At 36.8% G+C, this 17,683-nt stretch overlaps 1 protein-coding gene across 3 annotated transcripts; it reads left to right on the forward strand.

The window, feature by feature from the left end:
* The first annotated feature begins 362 nt into the window (after nt 1–362).
* On the forward strand, nt 363–16,899 carry ATLIG4 (DNA ligase IV). 3 transcript variants are annotated; one of them, XR_015235318.1, is made up of 28 exons: nt 363–1,006; nt 2,804–2,895; nt 3,120–3,205; nt 3,296–3,432; nt 3,531–3,605; nt 3,719–3,810; nt 4,652–4,723; nt 5,419–5,498; nt 5,607–5,654; nt 5,876–6,031; nt 8,599–8,674; nt 10,017–10,141; nt 10,226–10,260; nt 10,437–10,495; nt 11,020–11,103; nt 11,276–11,368; nt 11,452–11,500; nt 11,853–11,940; nt 12,193–12,396; nt 12,703–12,828; nt 12,959–13,058; nt 13,160–13,265; nt 13,467–13,597; nt 13,714–13,875; nt 14,084–14,239; nt 14,710–15,751; nt 16,282–16,544; nt 16,585–16,899. XR_015235318.1 is itself a non-coding variant. In XM_086664225.1 (27 exons), exons 1-26 carry the CDS (start codon nt 668–670, stop codon nt 15,746–15,748), a joined length of 3,810 nt encoding a protein of 1,269 aa, XP_086520351.1. In that variant the 5' UTR covers nt 363–667; the 3' UTR covers nt 15,749–15,751; nt 16,282–16,899. The 3 variants fall into 3 exon arrangements, 2 of the variants coding, with proteins under 2 accessions (XP_086520351.1, XP_086520350.1); XM_086664225.1 differs by having other exon boundaries at nt 16,282–16,899; XM_086664224.1 differs by lacking the exons at nt 16,282–16,544; nt 16,585–16,899 and having other exon boundaries at nt 14,710–15,991.
* The last annotated feature ends 784 nt before the right edge of the window (nt 16,900–17,683 follow it).

The raw sequence follows: 17,683 nt of genomic DNA on the forward strand, positions 1-17,683 counted from the left end.
AATGTCTGGTTTCCAGACGAACCAGACTTTAAAGGTCTTCATTGAGATTTTCCTATTGGGCCAGGTCATTTCATAGCAAACATATCATTTATGATGAAGAGAATGAGCTTTAAGAGAATGATCCAGAGTTCTTGCAGAGTGGAACCATGCAGTACCAAACACGAGATAGATCTTTCAAAGAACAAGGCTTTTTTCCGAATAAGCCAATTCATTTGGGATCCTGCATATCCACTTTTTTCCCATTCAAAGATCAACCCTTTGTCTCTGTGTTTTCACATCGAGAAGAGAAGGAGGAGAGGAAAAGAGTAGAAGGAAAAAGAAGAATTTTTTTCTTTTAAATAAGGTCGGCGACCAGAGATTGCAGGGCAACAACTTTTTGTTGCGTGAGTGAAGATAATTCTCAAATGTATCATCCATTTAAACAATGTGATTTTGTCACTTATTAATGGAAATGGTTCCCTTGGCTTAAAAAAAAAAAAAAAAAAAAAATGTCAATGCGGGTTATATACTTATACGGTCACGATCTTCAGCGACTGAACTCTCAGCCCCCGCTAAATTGACCTGCAAATTATCGTTCTTCCTTGTCTTGTACGCTTACCTTCTCGTGGCGGGTTTTTCATTTGTGCTTTGAAAAGTAGAGAGAGAAAGTAGCGACGGAGAGAAGAAGATGAGCGATCAAGAAGTGAAATTTAGTGTTCTTTGTAGTATGTTTAATTGGATGCAAAGAAGTAGAACATCATCAAAGAAACGATCAAAGTTTCGGAAATTCTTAGACAATTACTGTAAAACAGGAGATGATTACTTTGGAGCAATCAGATTAATACTTCCATCTCTTGATAGAGAAAGAGGAAGTTATGGATTGAAGGAATCTGTACTTGCTACTTGTATTATTGATGCACTTGGTATGTCTAAGGAATCTGAAGATGCTCTTCGTCTCATTAATTGGCGTAAAGGTGGTGCTAAAACTGGTGCCAATGCTGGTAATTTTGCCCTAGTTGCTTCTGAGGTACTAACCCCTCTTTTTCTCTCTCTCTCTCTCTCTCTTTACATTCTCTCTCTACAACTTTGACACATTCAATATCTAGTAGTTTTTTTCTTTGGCAAAAAGATTAGATTGTATTTTTTTTTTGTTGAAAGAAGATTAGATTGTGTTTGATAATGGGAAAATTTGAATTCCTCACAAACTAATACTTTTAATCATTAAAGGATGAAAAATTGTTCATTTTTAGCATAATTTTGTGAGTAGACACATTTGGTCCTTACAAGAATATGCCTCTTTGTATTTGTTTTTTTTAGATTAGATTTCAAGAGTTATTACATTTCAATGGAATTGATAATACATCATGATTTTGGATAAGCACTATAACCGCCAATTAAGACATCTTGGGCCTGAAAGACCATGTAAACGGGGCTTGAAAGCCCATCTACTCATACCTTTACTTCATTTATTGCCTAAATTAGGATTTGTTTGAAATGCACACATTTCACCGAGACTCGATCCCACGACCTCATGGGCTTAAGAGGGAGTGTCCAACCACTGCACCAAAGGGGGTGGTGGACTCTTTGGATTTGTTTGAAATGCACACATTTCACCAATCATTGACATGACACATATCTTAGTGGAATTGATGAGTCTGTTGCCATGGCATTGTTTGTGAATTGTCACTAGTTTTGCCATCTTTATAACTAGTTTTAATTTGGTCAGTTTGGAACGCGGATGATTATTGTACTTTGTTTTCATTGGTAAGGACATGCTCGTTTGTGTTTTCCCTCACATTTACTTTTCGTGGTTATATTAAAATGTAGTAATATTGATTTTTTTTTGTATATAATACTTTTCATAGAAATAGTTGTCTCATATGTATAAGGTTCTATAAAGAAGATCTTTTTGTCAATTTTCATTTTGGTTTGTTTGGTTGGTATGAGAAAGTAAAATTGGATACGGATAAGCACATTAGTAAAATTAGGATGGCAAATGCTCTTAAAGTGATTATACTAATCACTTTCATTTACGAAATGTTTGGTTTCAGGGAAATGTAGTAGCTAGAGTAGCATTAATTACAAAAGGACTCCAAGTCATCGCATACCTGTCACTACGGATGTTAATTTAGTTGAATACTCACTCCTCCAGTACTCATTTGACGAAATCAAACACATCCTAGGTAGTTATGTAAATGATTAATACATTGGACGTGCTTTCCCTGTGTGCATATATAGTTATTTAAACATTATGGTAGTGATCCCGAGAACAATGACACTATTGATGTCAGCGAAGTAGTGAAAATGATAGTGATGTGACATGGTGAATGACGCGTACAGTGTGGTGATGGCGTTTGGTGAGGTGGTTCATGGTGGAGTTGGTGGTATCGGTGGCACTGATGGTGGTGGTGGTGGGGGGGGGGGGTGTTGGTGATGTCTGCGTTGGGTCTTTTACTCGCTCTGTTGGTGTTATTATCCTCAACAAATATCTGGTTAATTTGTCCAGTGATATTGGCGTGCAATCCTTATGATGATTGTTGCCTTACCATCATACCCTATGATTTCAATGTTGTACAACTTGGTCCATTATTTTTTCTAGAAATTACGCCTGGTTAGGTCTACATTACTCACGATACTTTAATCCATTTATCCTGGCAAGTGGCATCCATGATCTAGGAGATGTTACATTATTGTAGTAATTTAGTTCATTTATTTGGATCTGCTATCATTGTTCTTCACAAACCTTATGTTATAATAATTTGACAATAATATAGTGAGAACCTAATACAGCTTATTGGGTTACTGTTGTTCTTTGTCGCCACAGGTCCTACATCGGAGGCAAGGAATAATTTCCGGTGGGCTTACTATTAAGGAGTTAAATGACATGCTTGATCGCTTGGCTTCGAGCGAAAATAGGTATCATATAGTAATATAATTCTAAACCCATTAGGCCATTACCTATGTTAAATCTTCTCTACATTAAGATATTGAGTAGAAAAAACTGTGAATGCTCATCAACAGTCTATCGTTTTCCTTTAACATATTTTTATTAGCCTATAGGGTGTGGGCCTTAGCTTCAGCTTTTCTCTTCGTAGGTGTTTTTACCTTTTATATTTCCCTTTCTTGAATCTTAAAAACAGGTCCGAGAAGATTAATGTGCTTTCTGATCTCATAAAGAAAACAAACGCACAAGAAATGAAATGGATCGTCATGATTATTATAAAAGGTGTAGTTCTAATACTTCATTTCGTTTGTCTGTTGGTTTATTTTGCTTTTCTTCACGGACCTCATCATCTCTGGCTCATTTTTTCCGTAGACCTGAAGTTGGGAGTCAGTGAAAAGAGCATTTTCCATGAATTTCATCCAGATGCAGAAGACTTGTTTAATGTCACTTGTGACTTAAAACTAGTTTGTGAGAAGCTAAAAGACCGAAGCCAACGTCACAAACGCCAGGTATTCACTATTGAAAAACCACCCTTATTACATATTCAGTAGAATCAGTAATCATTAAATAGCATCTCATATGTAGTGTTCTGCGTCGTCTCGAGCAGGACATAGAAGTCGGAAAGGCTGTGCGGCCCCAACTGGCTCTAAGAATTAGTGACGCTGCTGCTGCATGGAAGAAGGTTCACATCAAAATCCTTTTCCTGTCACCTTAACTTTTTTAAAATTTAATAAGCAATATCTAGTCCTTTTGTCACCTAACCAAATTAATGGGGTTTCTTCTGTAATGTCCCAGCTTCACGGAAAAGAGGTGGTAGTTGAGTGCAAATTTGATGGTGATCGTATTCAAATTCATAAAAATGGAGCACGTATAAACTTTTACTCAAGGTATAAGCATATTTCAATGTCTTGATAAGTCACCTTGGACTGGTCGCAGTTGATGCATTTCATATGCTTTAATTACCTAACAATGCCTGCCCCTACCTGCAAGACGTCAACGTCGGATTAACGTTCTTGAGAATCTAGGATTCTTAGACGCAGTTCCTCTTTACTAAAGAGATCAATTAGTGATACAGTTACGACAGTGAGGAAGGGTTTCTCTATGTTCTTTTAATGGGATATATACTTAGAATTTGTTGGATAAATATCTTCACCGACTGTGCATGCTGTTCATGTATCTCTGTCAACTCCTGCGGCCTGCAGTCCCTTGTCATATAGATATAGTGTTATTCCTCTCTCTAACAGTTTGAGATTTTAACGTGGACAACTGTATATAATTCAATGAAAAGAAGGTATAAGTAGAGGACACTATAATGAAATACTGTTTTGTTGGGATAGAGTACAAATCAACCCTATTCAGGCGTTCTGCAGACGTTGTATTCAAATCAAATTATACACAGAATGAAACTTTCCGGTTCAGGTGCTTAGCCTTCGGCTAAAGAACTCTATATATAATCCTTTCATATATTCAATCACATTTTTCGAAGAAAGTTCTTAAGCCTTTGGAGGTTCTGTTTTGAAGTAAGCTTTGTAGCAGTAAGTTGCTAGTATTGGTCAGGCATACTGGTTTAATATGTATTCTTACGCTTATTCCTAACTGTTCCAGCTTTTCTAAGTAATTGATCACAAATCATCCTCGTATTTGCTCAAACTTCGTAAAATCAACAGATCATCAGTGCTTGAGTTTCATACTGAATATACATAACCAAGTATGTGATATTCTGTGCAGGAACTTTCTTGATCACCCTGAATATGAACATGCTATGTCAAACATCATTATGCAAAATGTCTTGGTTGATAGGTATGTTTCTCAGTAATTGTTTCCACAAACATCATTCTAATTAACTAATCCGTTTCTCTTTTAACTTTTTGTTTTCATGCTTGGTTATAATGTTATTCTTAATGCATTTTCTTTGAGAGGATATCTTATTTAATAGTATGTTTGTACTGTTGTTCTCATTGCCTTCGGAGCATATACCCGACATTGCATTTTCTTGCTGTTACTGGGAAATTACACTATGCCTGCCTTCCCTCTTGTTTGTATACACCGTGTTCAAGTCAACTATCCAACTGGCTATAACTTGCATTGGACTGTCATAGTACCGCCGAAATTTTGTCATGCAAAAAAAAATTGTTGTGTGTCAAGATGCTTTCGGGGTGGACACTGTATTATCTGCAAACAAAATTATATGAAAATTCCATATTTTGAACTCCAGGAATATCAAACAGATACTTCCAGTTGCTAAAGTCAAATATGGGTTACTGAATCAATTTGTGTTTTTATTTTACATATTCACTGGACTATCTTTCTTTGATAGTTTAGTAAATTGTTTAGCTTGCCTATTCTTTTTTTAGTTATAGATTCATTTTCTTACAGTAATACGATATTGGAAATTTAAAAGAAGTCATACACATATACATCGTTGCTCCTGCTTTATATTGTTTTTATATATTCATTCATATTTTAAAAAATCGTTCCCCTGTTATTACATTCAGATGTATCCTTGACGGTGAAATGTTAGTATGGGACACATCTTCAAATCGCTTTGCGGAGTTTGGCTCTAACCAGGAAATAGGTGTGAATGACAAAGCCAATTTCTTTCACTATATTTACATATACAGTTCAACAATCTAATCAGTTCTAAAATATGTCGTGTTTCCCTTTCCTTTTTCCTGGTGTACAGCGAAGGCTGCTAGAGAGGGATTCGATAGTGACAGACAGGTCTGTTGCAGTGAAATATCTTTGTCATTATCTTTTCTCTATCAACCTTTATCTTCTAACCCCTATCATATGTTTCTCTTGATGCAGTTATGCTGTATCCTTTTCAGTTGTTTCTGAAAGTCCCCTAGTCTTTATCTGGTTAGTCTCTACTACTTGATACGTTTTAGCTGAGGATTATTTGCGGAGGATGAATTGGATTTGTTTGCCGTCCTTAACATGAAAATGGGATAGATGTTGCATTTGACATACTTTATGTTGGAGACACTAGTGTTATTCATCAGAGCCTGAAGGAGAGGCACATTCTCCTTCAGAAAGTTGTGAAGCCTTTAAAAGGTCGTTTGGAAATTTTGGTGCCAAATGGGGGTATTAATGCTCATCGCCTCTCTGGTAAGAATTGCTGAGACAGATTTATCCTTATTCTCAGACTGCCGACACACGTAATTGTATGCATATTATGTGTCCTAGTTGGTCGACTATTTTTTCTAGCAAGTAGTTAATATTCACTGAATTTGTTACGATATATCTTCATGAGGCATCTATCTAGGTGTGTAAATACTATTATCCCGGTTTTGAATTTACCTGTTACAGTTTTTCGATTGCTAGGAACTGAAAGAGTTTGTATTTTGTACCGAGAAGAGTTGGCAAATAGGAGATGGGTTAAACCAATAGGACATGTTATTCTTATATGTCAAAATTTGGCTGCAACCGTGAATTGATTTTCTCCCTTGGTTATTTGCTTGGAACTGGGTTGCATGAGAGACCAAAAATGTCAAAAACTTCAAATATTCTTTTCAGTGATGTACTTCCTCGGTCTTAAGTTCGGAATCAGTCTTTGTCCTGTAAGCAGTCTGACTCGACCGAGTAACTCGGGACTTGGCTCGAGGTAGCCGTCCTCTTGACTCGTCGATCCACGGAGTCCATGTGAAACTTCCTTTTCTCTTATTTTTTTTTTATTTTGATTTAGTTCTTCTTCTTTTACTTATTTTCTATGTTTTCCATCTCTACTACATCTTTTTCCTTTTTCTTCTTTTTCTGGTTTCCCATCCGTATGTTTTCAAAGGCGACACCAAGGCGCGAGGTTCTGATAGAGGTCGCTTCCTACTTCACTTAAAGTTTGAAAAACCAACTTTGGAAAGGAAAAGTAAAGCGTCACTAAGTCGACCAAGGCGCGTCCTGAATTCAACATATCACATCCTGAATTCTTCTTTCTATTTTTGTTTGTCCTCCCTTTCTTTCCTCTTTCAATCGATTTTTTCCTCTTCAGTTTTATTCTTTCCTGCGTTTTTCTTAATTTATAGAGTATATTCTTTCCTTTTCCACTTTTTTTTTTTTTTTGAATAATTTGAATTAATATTAACGAAGAGTGGGAGGAACTACAAGCATACGAAAAAACAAAAAGCAACACTAAGACAGATTACAACAGGACATCCTCTCAATTAGAGATGAAGTCGACACAAGACTTATTCCCAGCCCAAGCTATTTGCCTGCTCTAATGGAAGAGAGTAACAAGGATATCCTCCACCTCTAGACTAGACCGGCCACTTGACTCTTTGAAAGTCAGATTGTTCCTGTTACCCCAAATGGCCCACGCTATAGCGAAGGGGATCAGAGACCAAAGGTCCCTCTTGATTCTATTCACAAACAGCCCATTCCATTGCTCCAAAGCCTGGGAAATAGACCTTGGACTGCACCATGAACTTCCGCAAGAAGAGACGAAATAAGACCAGATGTGAGTCACTCTTGGGCAGTGAAGGAGTAACGACAAGGACCCTCTGTCCGTGAAGCAGTGCTACACAAGAATCAAGGGCCAGACTACCTCAACATATTCCTTCAAGTTCAGTTGTGGTCTCCAAAGGTTTCCCCTAGAGTTAGTTTCGTGGTGTGGGCTGCTGTTCTAGGAAAGCTTCCTACAATCGATCAACTTCAAAAGAGAGGAATGCCTTGGCCCAATAGATGCATTCTTTTCCACTTTCTTTCTTTCTTTTCCTTCCTTCTAAACTACTATTTCCCTTATTTTCTTCTTTCATGTTTGATGTTCATTCCATTTTTTTTTATTTTCTTGTTTCCTTCCTAATTTTATTATTTCCTTTTATTTTTTTCTTCCTTTTTTCCCCATTTTTCGTTATTTTCAAATGAAAACGAGAGTGTACTTTTAAAATTACGTGACACACACACACACACACACACACACACACACATATATAAGATAATAACATATATATAATTATATAAACTTCAGCCTAACTTGGTTTGAAGCATATGCACGAAACTTAGATAAGAATTAATATGTTTGAACATTATTTGAATAACCTTGAATTGGCCTGACTCGCCTGAGTAACTCGGCTCGACTCGGCCTTGACAAGCTCGACCGATCCCGAGACAGAGTTTAACAACTAGGTGCTTATATACCACACCCTAATTATATTGCATTTAAGGCTTCAGAAGGTCATTTATCCTCACACAGTAAATGGCTGTTTCGGAAATGAGAGTGATAGACTGGGAGAAAACGGTGGTTATGGAGATGGTTCCACCTTCGGAAGATTTATATGGACTTAGGGAAGCAATTGTGGCTAGAAACCTTACTAATGTCAATCTCGTATAACAACTTCGTTTTTAATTGGGAGGCATGGATATTGCATTCTGTAGCCTAGCCCCCACCCTTTGTCTGTATAGCCTTTTTTTGGTTATATTAATTCAAAGTTTAAAAAATAAGAACAACTATACTTTCATTTGTTTTTAAAAGTAGATTAGGAAAGATATATGCATGTCTATGTTCCTGGATGATGTTAATTAACCCTGTAACATTATCCTTGGTTGGATTCAGCATACCCCGTATTAGAAATTCAACAATAAAACATTGTGTCCTTGGGCAGAAATTGTGGCATTTGTATTGGTTTCTTATATATGAGTTGTCTGGTGCTTTATATCATGTCCTCACTGTAATGAGCTTCCAGGGGAACCATGTTGGTCTATTATTGCGCACAATGTCGAAGAGGTTGAAAGATTTTTCAAAGCAACAATTGAGAATAGGTTGGTTCTTCTTTTTGACCTTTAATATGGATTAATTGAGTGAAGAATTTCTTTCATTTCTCTCTGTAACCTTTATATCCAAATTAGATTGTAGTAGTTCATTTGTTGTGCCTTGCAAGCTAAAACTTCTTTTTCTGTAAGACTGTAATTAGCTTGAGCTTACGTGTGAAGCAATATCACTATATTTTATTGGCTAAACCACTAGGTGCTTTTTGAAGAGTTTGTAGTATGGCATTAGGGTAACCCTAGTACGGTCCATGCTTGTTCAATGAGACCCTTATTTTTCCTCACTGTTCACAACTATGCTAGGAAAGCGTTTGCTATGGAACCATTTATGCCATGTGGGTCAGTCCGTGGATGCTAGATCCGCCTACAAAAAAACAAATTTAGAAATTTTCGAATACTAGGTGAATTCACTTGGTAAAGAAAACTTTTCATACTAACGGAGTCAGAGCCTGATGTAGGACAAGAAAGAAGGACAACTAATGAAGAAGATAATAGTATTATAAAGTAGATAACCCCTAGCATCGCAGTAGTAAAATCTAGGAATCACTCCTAGAGCCCTTAGGCATCACACCTTTGGGATATTTGCATCACACAATTACATATAGCTTGAATAGCTGCTGGAAAACTCTCTGTCTGTCCCCTCAAACAGAAGAACACAACCCTTACATATAGGCTAAAACTGACCCTTAATATCCCATACTACCTTTACTTCTAGACTTTTAAACTTCTAAACTGCTAGGACACTAAAAAGACATCATAAAAGACATTAAAGACACTTGACCATCCTAATTAATACTTAAAAAACTAGAAGAATTTCCACAAAGACATGTGGATCAGGCCCATATTATTCAAGGTTCTGGGCCATTCATGTAAGACACGCCAAATCAGAATTTGGGCCTTGCAATCCTCCTTTTGACGTCTCCCATATTGCCTTAAATAGTTGCTGCCATTCATCTCTGTCTGAGCCATAACCATGGGTTCCAACCAATGCATGAGATCTTGAAGCTCTTACCATTTCTCCTCGAGTTTCTTATCTGTAATTATTCCTGTCATTGATCAAGTTGGACCAAGGCCGAAATATATCTATGGTCTGTTGTTAGTTTTTTTTTTTTGGTTAGAACTAGTGGATTTGAAGTCCATTCATAGCATGATGGTAGCAAAATATTCAAGACATGATACGTGATCCATGAGAATGGAATGCACACACGTACAAAAAAGTGTCTTCTTTCTTCAAACAGCAAGTGCAGTGATCAAGCTTGCCAGTCCAGGGTTTGCATATATACTTCTTTTTTTAACTTTTCTTTATCACTTATGAAATTCATGATAAATCTTGTAGAGATGAAGGAATTGTATTGAAAGACCTTGGATCTAAATGGGAGCCTAGTGATCGGAACGGGAAGTGGTTAAAGTTGAAGCCTGACTATATACACACTGGTTCTGATCTGGATGTTCTGATTATAGGTATGAGTTAATGTTGTTGGTCTGTTACGTTTTCTTGTTGTTTTTCCTGCTATGCATAGTTCCAAGTTTGGTGCTTTTTACTAGGTGGATACTATGGTTCTGGCCGTCGTGGAGGGGAGGTATGCCGCTTATTATGCCCCAACTCATTGTTCTCCACTCAGTCATTTCTATAATTCTACCTAAATCTGCTCATGAATTTGCTTTTATGTGATATTGTAGTTGTGCTTATCGTCTCAAAGATTGGACTTTTATTTGTTTAGTTATTCTTTTCCCTCATTCGTTTAACAATTTGTAGGTTGCCCAGTTTCTGTTGGGTCTTGCAGAGCGTCCAGCACCGAACACCTACCCCAGACGGTAATTCAGTTTCTTTGAATTTTACTTTCCTTCAGTAGAAGTTTGGACCTCATTTTTGTTTCATCATGAAGCGGTCCATGGGGACTTATTCTGTAGGTCTAGTTGAACAAAAAGTAGTAAGCTCCTATTCAAATGTTCAAGTTACCAAATTTTAATAACCAAGACCCGAGTGTACTTGGATTTTTGAAGAGCTTCTATAACTTGATCGTGGTCTCGTATAACCTACCTAAAGTTCATTTAGCAATTAGCTCTCCATCTCTTTTTACTGGCATGCTTGATTGGTTTGAGTTGTTAGATTTTTATTACTTCTATTTCTATCTTTATGAATATGTATCTTAATTCTATATTTCTGATTAAGCCACCCGTAGCTGATGTCATATTCTGCAGCACTGATGCTGGTGCAATTAGATAGTTAGACTTGAACAGCTTTAACATATTAATATATCATCCAAATAAGACTCTTTACCGGAACATGTCAAATTACTCTGACCACCATATTTCTCCGTTTCTATTTTCCCTTCCAGGTTTATTTCATTTTGCAGAGTGGGTACTGGTCTTTCTGATGATGAGCTTGATTCTCTCGTTTCAAAGCTGAAGCCCTATTTTAGGTACTCTGACAAAATACTACTTTTTAACACCACGACATTTCAATAGTTTGGAGATGTCTGCTTTTTCTATATGCAAGATCCGAAATCTGATAGTGAAAAACATACTTCAGACCTGAAGTCAATTAAAAAGACTCTAAACACATTCTCTAATCATGCCAATTGGTTTTGACAGGAAGAATGAATACCCGAAGAGGACACCCAGCTTTTATGAAGTAACAAATCATTCAAAGGAGAGGCCAGATGTTTGGGTTGATAGTCCTGAAAAGTTAGAACTTTTTTCTTTTCTGTTATGTAGATAACGGAAGGATCAGTTTTAGACATTCAGATTCACCTCTGTTGTTTTCGCAGGTCAATCATTCTCTCCATAACGAGTGATATCCGAACAGTAACATCTGAGGTACTGTGCCTAAAAATACTGTTGACTTTTATTTATAGAAATGAATGTCCCACCTGAAATGCTGGCTTGAAATGTCAAAAAAATGTCAAACAAATCAATCAGCCTAGTTGAGTTTTTTTGAAACATTTATTATGTCGTAAACACCAACTTTGGAGTTGTTGTGGACCTGACTATTTATTTTGATGATGCATAGTGAGGTTATCATCCTCCAAAAAGGGAAGAGCTACTCCTATTTGGTTACCTACTTTGGGACCAATAGCCCCCTAGTTTCTAAATGCATGTTTGGCCTTCTTTTCTTATGGTTCCAAGAAAGAAGTACAGATAAGTGATATACATGTGTATATTTTTACAGGTATTTGCTGCACCATACAGTTTGAGATTTCCTCGTATTGACAGGGTGAGATATGACAAACCTTGGCATGAGTGCCTTGATGTGCAATGTAAGAACTTAGTCTTTTCTTTTTAATCTCCTGATAGTGTGTCTTGTTATCTAGCTCACATAGATATTGCATCTAAAATGTATCACGATCTCTGGTGGCCTCTACAATTTGTAACTTATCTTGGATAAAAATTAATTAACAAGAAACATCATTCTTTGTTCTTCTTATTCCTATCTTCATATCTTCATGTGTTAACTTAGATACTTTATTTCTTTCTTTCAATTTGTGCTTTTTTGCTCCTCCCAATTTTAGCTTTTCTGGACTTGGTGCATTCAAGCAATGGTAATACTCAAAGGGGTACTGATTATGGGGGTCCTCGAGATAACAAATCGAAACGTGTAAAATCCTCTACGAAGGGAGACAAGAAGAATGTTTCTATTGTACCTTCTCATTTCGTTCAGACTGATGTCTCTGAAGTAAAAGAAGCAACTCTCGTATTTGCAAACATGATGTTTTGTATCCTCCGGATATTTTACGGTTTTTACCTTTTATTGAGTATGCCCGAAATGCCTAGTACACATATTTTGCGCAGCCTGGCCCAGTGATAGATCATAGAACTACCTGTGAGTTCCCGGCCCAATTGCCACCCCTGTTTGGGCCTATATTGCACTGACCACTATTATAATATTTTGAGTCAAAACTCAAAAGACTTAAAATATATCAGTCTTTTGTATATTCATCCCTTACCATTCAAAGGAAAGCTATACATTAATTTGTACCATCTAGAAGCATTACTTCTCTGTTCTTCCCTAATTTCACTAGACTTTGTAAATGTGCCCCCAACCCATTCTCTGGATTCTTTTCGCAAAATGGTGGTTGAAAATGGCGGCGCTTTCTCAATGAACCTGAATGACCAAGTTACTCACTGTATTGCAGCTGAAAGAAAAGGCAAGTTTTCTTTTTTCCTTTAATTTTGCAAGTATTACCTACTTATATACTTATATACTTATATATATATATATATATATATATATATATATATATATACACATCATATATTGAATGAGAAATCTGGCAGGGATCAAATTTGAAGGAGCAAAGCGTCGTGGGGATGTTATTCACTACTCTTGGGTCTTAGATTGTTGCTCGCAAAAACATTTAGTGCGTCTGCAACCCAAGTTAGTGTTTAAACTTGTTTTATCTACAAATATCTATTTCAACATTTGTGCTCTTATAGTCTTATATGCTATGACTGATGATATTGAATATTCTTTTAAAGGTACTTCCTTTTCCTCTCTGACGTTTCAAAGAAGAAATTTGAAGAAGAAGTTGATGAATATTCCGACTCGTATTTCTGGGATCTAGATCTTACAGATATTAAACAGGTATGCCTTTATAAAATCGTAAGCTACTCTTCTTCATGTGTTCTAAAACCAAGAATCAATGGGAGGAGAAAGAAGAGGAAAATTTAGGTTAAGACAGGTGTGCATATTAGTATTAGATATGCTTGTTGGCTGTCGCTGTCCTGTTAATGCTGCTAGCAAACACAGTAGTGAAACCAAGTTTTCTTTGTTTCTTATCTTTAGCTATTTAACAACATTGATGGAGTAAAAGATCCAAAAAGTATTGCCTATTACAAGAAGAAGTACTGCCCGAAGGATAAATGGTCCCAGTTTCAGGATTGCTGCATTTACTTCTACCGCTCAACACATACTGTGTAAGATCCTATTTCCCGTCTTTCCTCCTTATCTATAACACTTCAATTTATCAAATATTTGTCGTCCCTGAGTTTCTCTTTCGATCTGTTGTTATCAACTTCATTTGTACCCGAAGAAATACTGACATAGGAGTTCTCATGGAACTTACGCTAAGGAGGCTCAAACTTGAAGTTTCAATGGGTGGAGGTGAAATTAGCGACAAACTTTCACATGCTACTCATTTTGTAGTCCTCTCAGTACCAGGATCTGATCCAGATTTTGATGCAATACTGAACAGGTACATTCATAACGTTTGGATTTGTAGCACAAAGTCAAAATTGTTCCTTGTTTCCCCTAGAGAGTATCGCTGCTTAAAAGTACCCTTCACATCCTACTTCTGGCGGAAATTTTGCATCTCGTCAACTTTTTTCTTCTGACACAGATTTGCCATTATGTTCAGAGTTCTGAGTTCTAGAGCTAATATGTTTTGCTTATGCTTTATGCAGTTTTTCATCAGCGGAAAGACCTCTTCTCTGCAGAAAAAGGTTGCACATTGTTGGGTACGAATGGTTGGAGGATTCATTGGAGAATGATCAGAAGTTACAAGAGGATATTTATAGCTTGAAGCCTGATGGCTTGGAAGAATCGAATATTGAGATAAGGTTGGTGCAAAAATATTCTGTTTGAACTACGTACAATCTTCATGTTACATTTTGTGTTCTATTTCTTACTTCTGGGTAAAACAATCTTCATTTGCTTTCCATTTGAAAACTTAATATCCTGCATCCAGTTCATTTTAATTGGGGAACTGGAATTGCTAGAAACCATACCATAAGTGGAACTAGACCTTGTTCTGGTACCTCATACTTTTATATTCAGTGCAACTCTAAACAAAGTTTACAAACCAATAAAAACAGTAACTGGTTTAAACATATTGAAATTTTGCCTATTTGATTTTTCATTTGAACATTTTTAATTAAAATATTAAACGATGAGACCCGGAATAGCTAAGATCTGACAAGAAACAGAACTCTTGTCGCAGTTCCGAGTGTATACTGTATGTCCTATTGTACTGGATGAAATTGCATTCTATTTTCTCTTGACTTTCTAACTCGTGTATTAAATTTTTCAGTGATTTAGATTTCCGTTCTAGCTTGGCCGATGCAGAGAACCAGAATGTCTCATCTTCTTCTGACAAAGTTGGAGAGAATAAAGGGGAGAGATCTGAAAACATGGGAATATCAGCTGCATCTGAGAAGGATGGGAAACGAAAGAGAGGTCGACCAGCGGTTAAGAACCCAAAAAGGGGAAGAACTGGTGTAAACCAAGTTCGGACAAAAAGAGCAAAGGTTGGAACAAGGTCTGCCAAAATAGAGGAAAATGAATCAGAAAAAAGCGCTTCCTCGGATGATGCATCACATAAACAAGATCCTATTGAACCGGATCAGGGGTCTCAAAGAATTCAAGAAAGAACTGGTTTAGGAGTAGCTCGAAGAACAAGGTCAAGAACTGATAACAAGCCTACCCAAATAGATGAAAATGAACCAGAAAACAGTGCTGACTCAGATGATGATACATATAAAGAAGCCATTCAATCAAGACGAGAGTCTAAAGGACATGGAAGAAGAACTGGTGTTGGCCAAGTTCGAAAGACTCGAGCAAAGCTTGGAAACAGACCCGCTAAAATAGATGATGATGTACCAGAAATCACTACTCACTTGGATAACACATCAAATAAGGAGGATATTGGATCGAGTGTAGGGTTGGAAGGAATTAATGAAACACAAACAGGAATCAAACAAATCGATAATTCAAAACTTTTTAACACGCCAAGAATGAACGAAGCAGCTGAAAGAACCGATGAATCTAGTTTAATTACATTGGATGGTGAACATGACTCTAAAGACGAGAAAATGGCAGAAGGATCCAGTAAAATAAATGAAACTGAAGGAGGTGAAGAGAAAGATACTTCGATAAAACCCGAAATAGTTACTGATCCGATTCAAGCTATGTTATTAGACATGATACCAAGTCTTGGGGTGAAGAAACCCGAACCGGTAAAAACCTTTATTGAAAGTGAGATACCGCAAGTAGATCCAGATGCAGGACCCGCAAAAAAGAAAAAAGTAAGTTACAAGGATGTTGCTGCTGATCTGCTCAAGGATTGGTAACAGGTCAGATCTCATCTCTCCCTAATAACTTTTTCACTCACTAACTTATAACGTGGAAAACTGATGGGTATCTATGATAAGCTGTTTTCTCCGTTTTCAAGTTAAATTGCTTTCGGAAACGACATTGCGTATTTTACACTCTCGGGAATATGTAAATGTATTATTACGTGCACATGTAAATACTAAATACATGAAGAATCTTTCGGAAGCTAATCATACAGTAAAAGAAACGTTTATGGATCATCTTCACTATTTTTAGTTTCATTCCAAATCGTTTGCCATCACTCTCGTGGATTAGTGGTGCCTGATAGTTTTACACACGACAATTCCACTACTTTCTTCTTTAATCAAAAAGCTGTTCAATGATTAAAGAAGTTGCTTCCTACCTCAAGAGTCGCGTTGGTTCTTTGTCACAAACTTACAATCACTGACATCGTTAACAATATTCCCTCGTGTTTTTAATTTGTTAGTGGATTATAGAATCGTAATATTTGTTTATTGTAGATTCATTTTTAGTGTTGATATGTTTACAGAACTTATTCTGTCAAAGGGAATAAAGCAAGAAATTAACAAAAGAGAGGAAGCTGATTCACTTTTACTGTCATCAGGAGGTTTTGCTTTCCAAAAGTACTTTTTAGATCTTTTTGTCGATTCCTCTTTTTTTCAACCATTCTCCTGAGACCACAGCAAGTGAAGCATACAAGGATGGTTCATATTTCTCCCTCACGTCGGCGTATATCAAGGGGCCTGAGACAGTAGATGTGCTGCTGCTGTGCTATCCCAGCTTTGCTCTTTAGCTAGTTTTTTCTCCTGCCGCCTTCTTGTCATATATCAAGGCGCTTCTCGAAAGTTTTATTGGCGCTCCTCCTCAATCCTCCCCTGAAATTTGCTTTGAGGGTGGCCAAATAACACTTTAAAGGGGCGCCACTAAAACTTGCCTATTATATATGCAATCAAACAATCTTCATATAGATACAATCCTCTCACTTAAGAAAACTGTATGACCATGTTTGACGCGCGGTAATAGAATGTGATTCCTGAGAATCGCATTCCCGTAACGTGATTCCTGAGAATTAGATTATATGAATTTGATGTTTGGTTTGACCAGGAATACGAAGTCAACTTTGTTATATGTTTTAATCAGGATTGTCTATTCAAATTTGTAGATACTGAATAGTAACGCGATACACAAATTTAAGTAGTATTCATAAATTTATGTAAGATAAATAGAGGTCTCGACTAATTTTTTTTTAAAACGTCATAAAATTGATTGAAGTGAAAAAGGAACACGAGAGGAGAAAAAACTAGAGAGTTACGTTCGAGCGAGAGAGATACTCTGGTGGTGGGTGGAACCCTAAGTTTTTATTTTTTTAGTTGTGATATTATGTGAAGAATGGTTTTAATATAAGTCATTTTAATATTTTATTAAGGATAATTTTGATTAAATATTAAAACAAATTATTCCTGAGAAAAAAAATCACAAACTTACGCCCTCCTAGGATTTGCATTTGCTTATTACTTTGTTTAAGGGGATTTCTATTCCTGGAAGAATAAGTTTTTCTCGGTAATTCTGCGAACTAAATAATAACAACAATGATAGGGGAACCGAAATGGTTGGCGTGAAAAGGGCCTGAATTTCCACCCACCCTTGGATTCACGTTGATTTCATCAAGAGAGAGAAAGTGGTTGTGAATCCAAGAGGTGGTGGCAATTCACGCCACTTTTCACGCTAAAATTTCGGTCCCCCAATCTTTTCCCAAATAATAACGAGGATTGTGATTCTTACAAATCACATTTTATTTCCACGTTATTCTCGGCTACTCGCACACCAAACATGGGTCTAAGAGCAAGTCCAATGGAGAGCGGTCCCGAGCCCTTAATTCAAATTAAGGGCCCGGGACACCCCATCCTCCCCATTGGAGTGGAAATGGTCCC

The sequence above is a fragment of the Eschscholzia californica genome, unplaced genomic scaffold, assembly GCF_041429995.1.
Source record: "Eschscholzia californica isolate CP2 unplaced genomic scaffold, dmEscCali1.0.p SCAF_2, whole genome shotgun sequence".
Classification (NCBI taxonomy): domain Eukaryota; kingdom Viridiplantae; phylum Streptophyta; class Magnoliopsida; order Ranunculales; family Papaveraceae; genus Eschscholzia; species Eschscholzia californica.

What these genes read in the sequence shown, in the direction of transcription:
- ATLIG4 (XM_086664225.1), top strand. Translation starts at nt 668, where the DNA reads ATGAGCGATCAAGAAGTGAAATTTAGTGTTCTTTGTAGTATGTTTAAT. An exon ending in CGTCATGATTATTATAAAAG is followed by an intron (nt 3,206 to 3,295) that starts GTGTAGTTCTAA and finishes TTTTTTCCGTAG; the next exon opens with ACCTGAAGTTGGGAGTCAGT. An exon ending in AAAGCAACAATTGAGAATAG is followed by an intron (nt 8,675 to 10,016) that starts GTTGGTTCTTCT and finishes TAAATCTTGTAG; the next exon opens with AGATGAAGGAATTGTATTGA.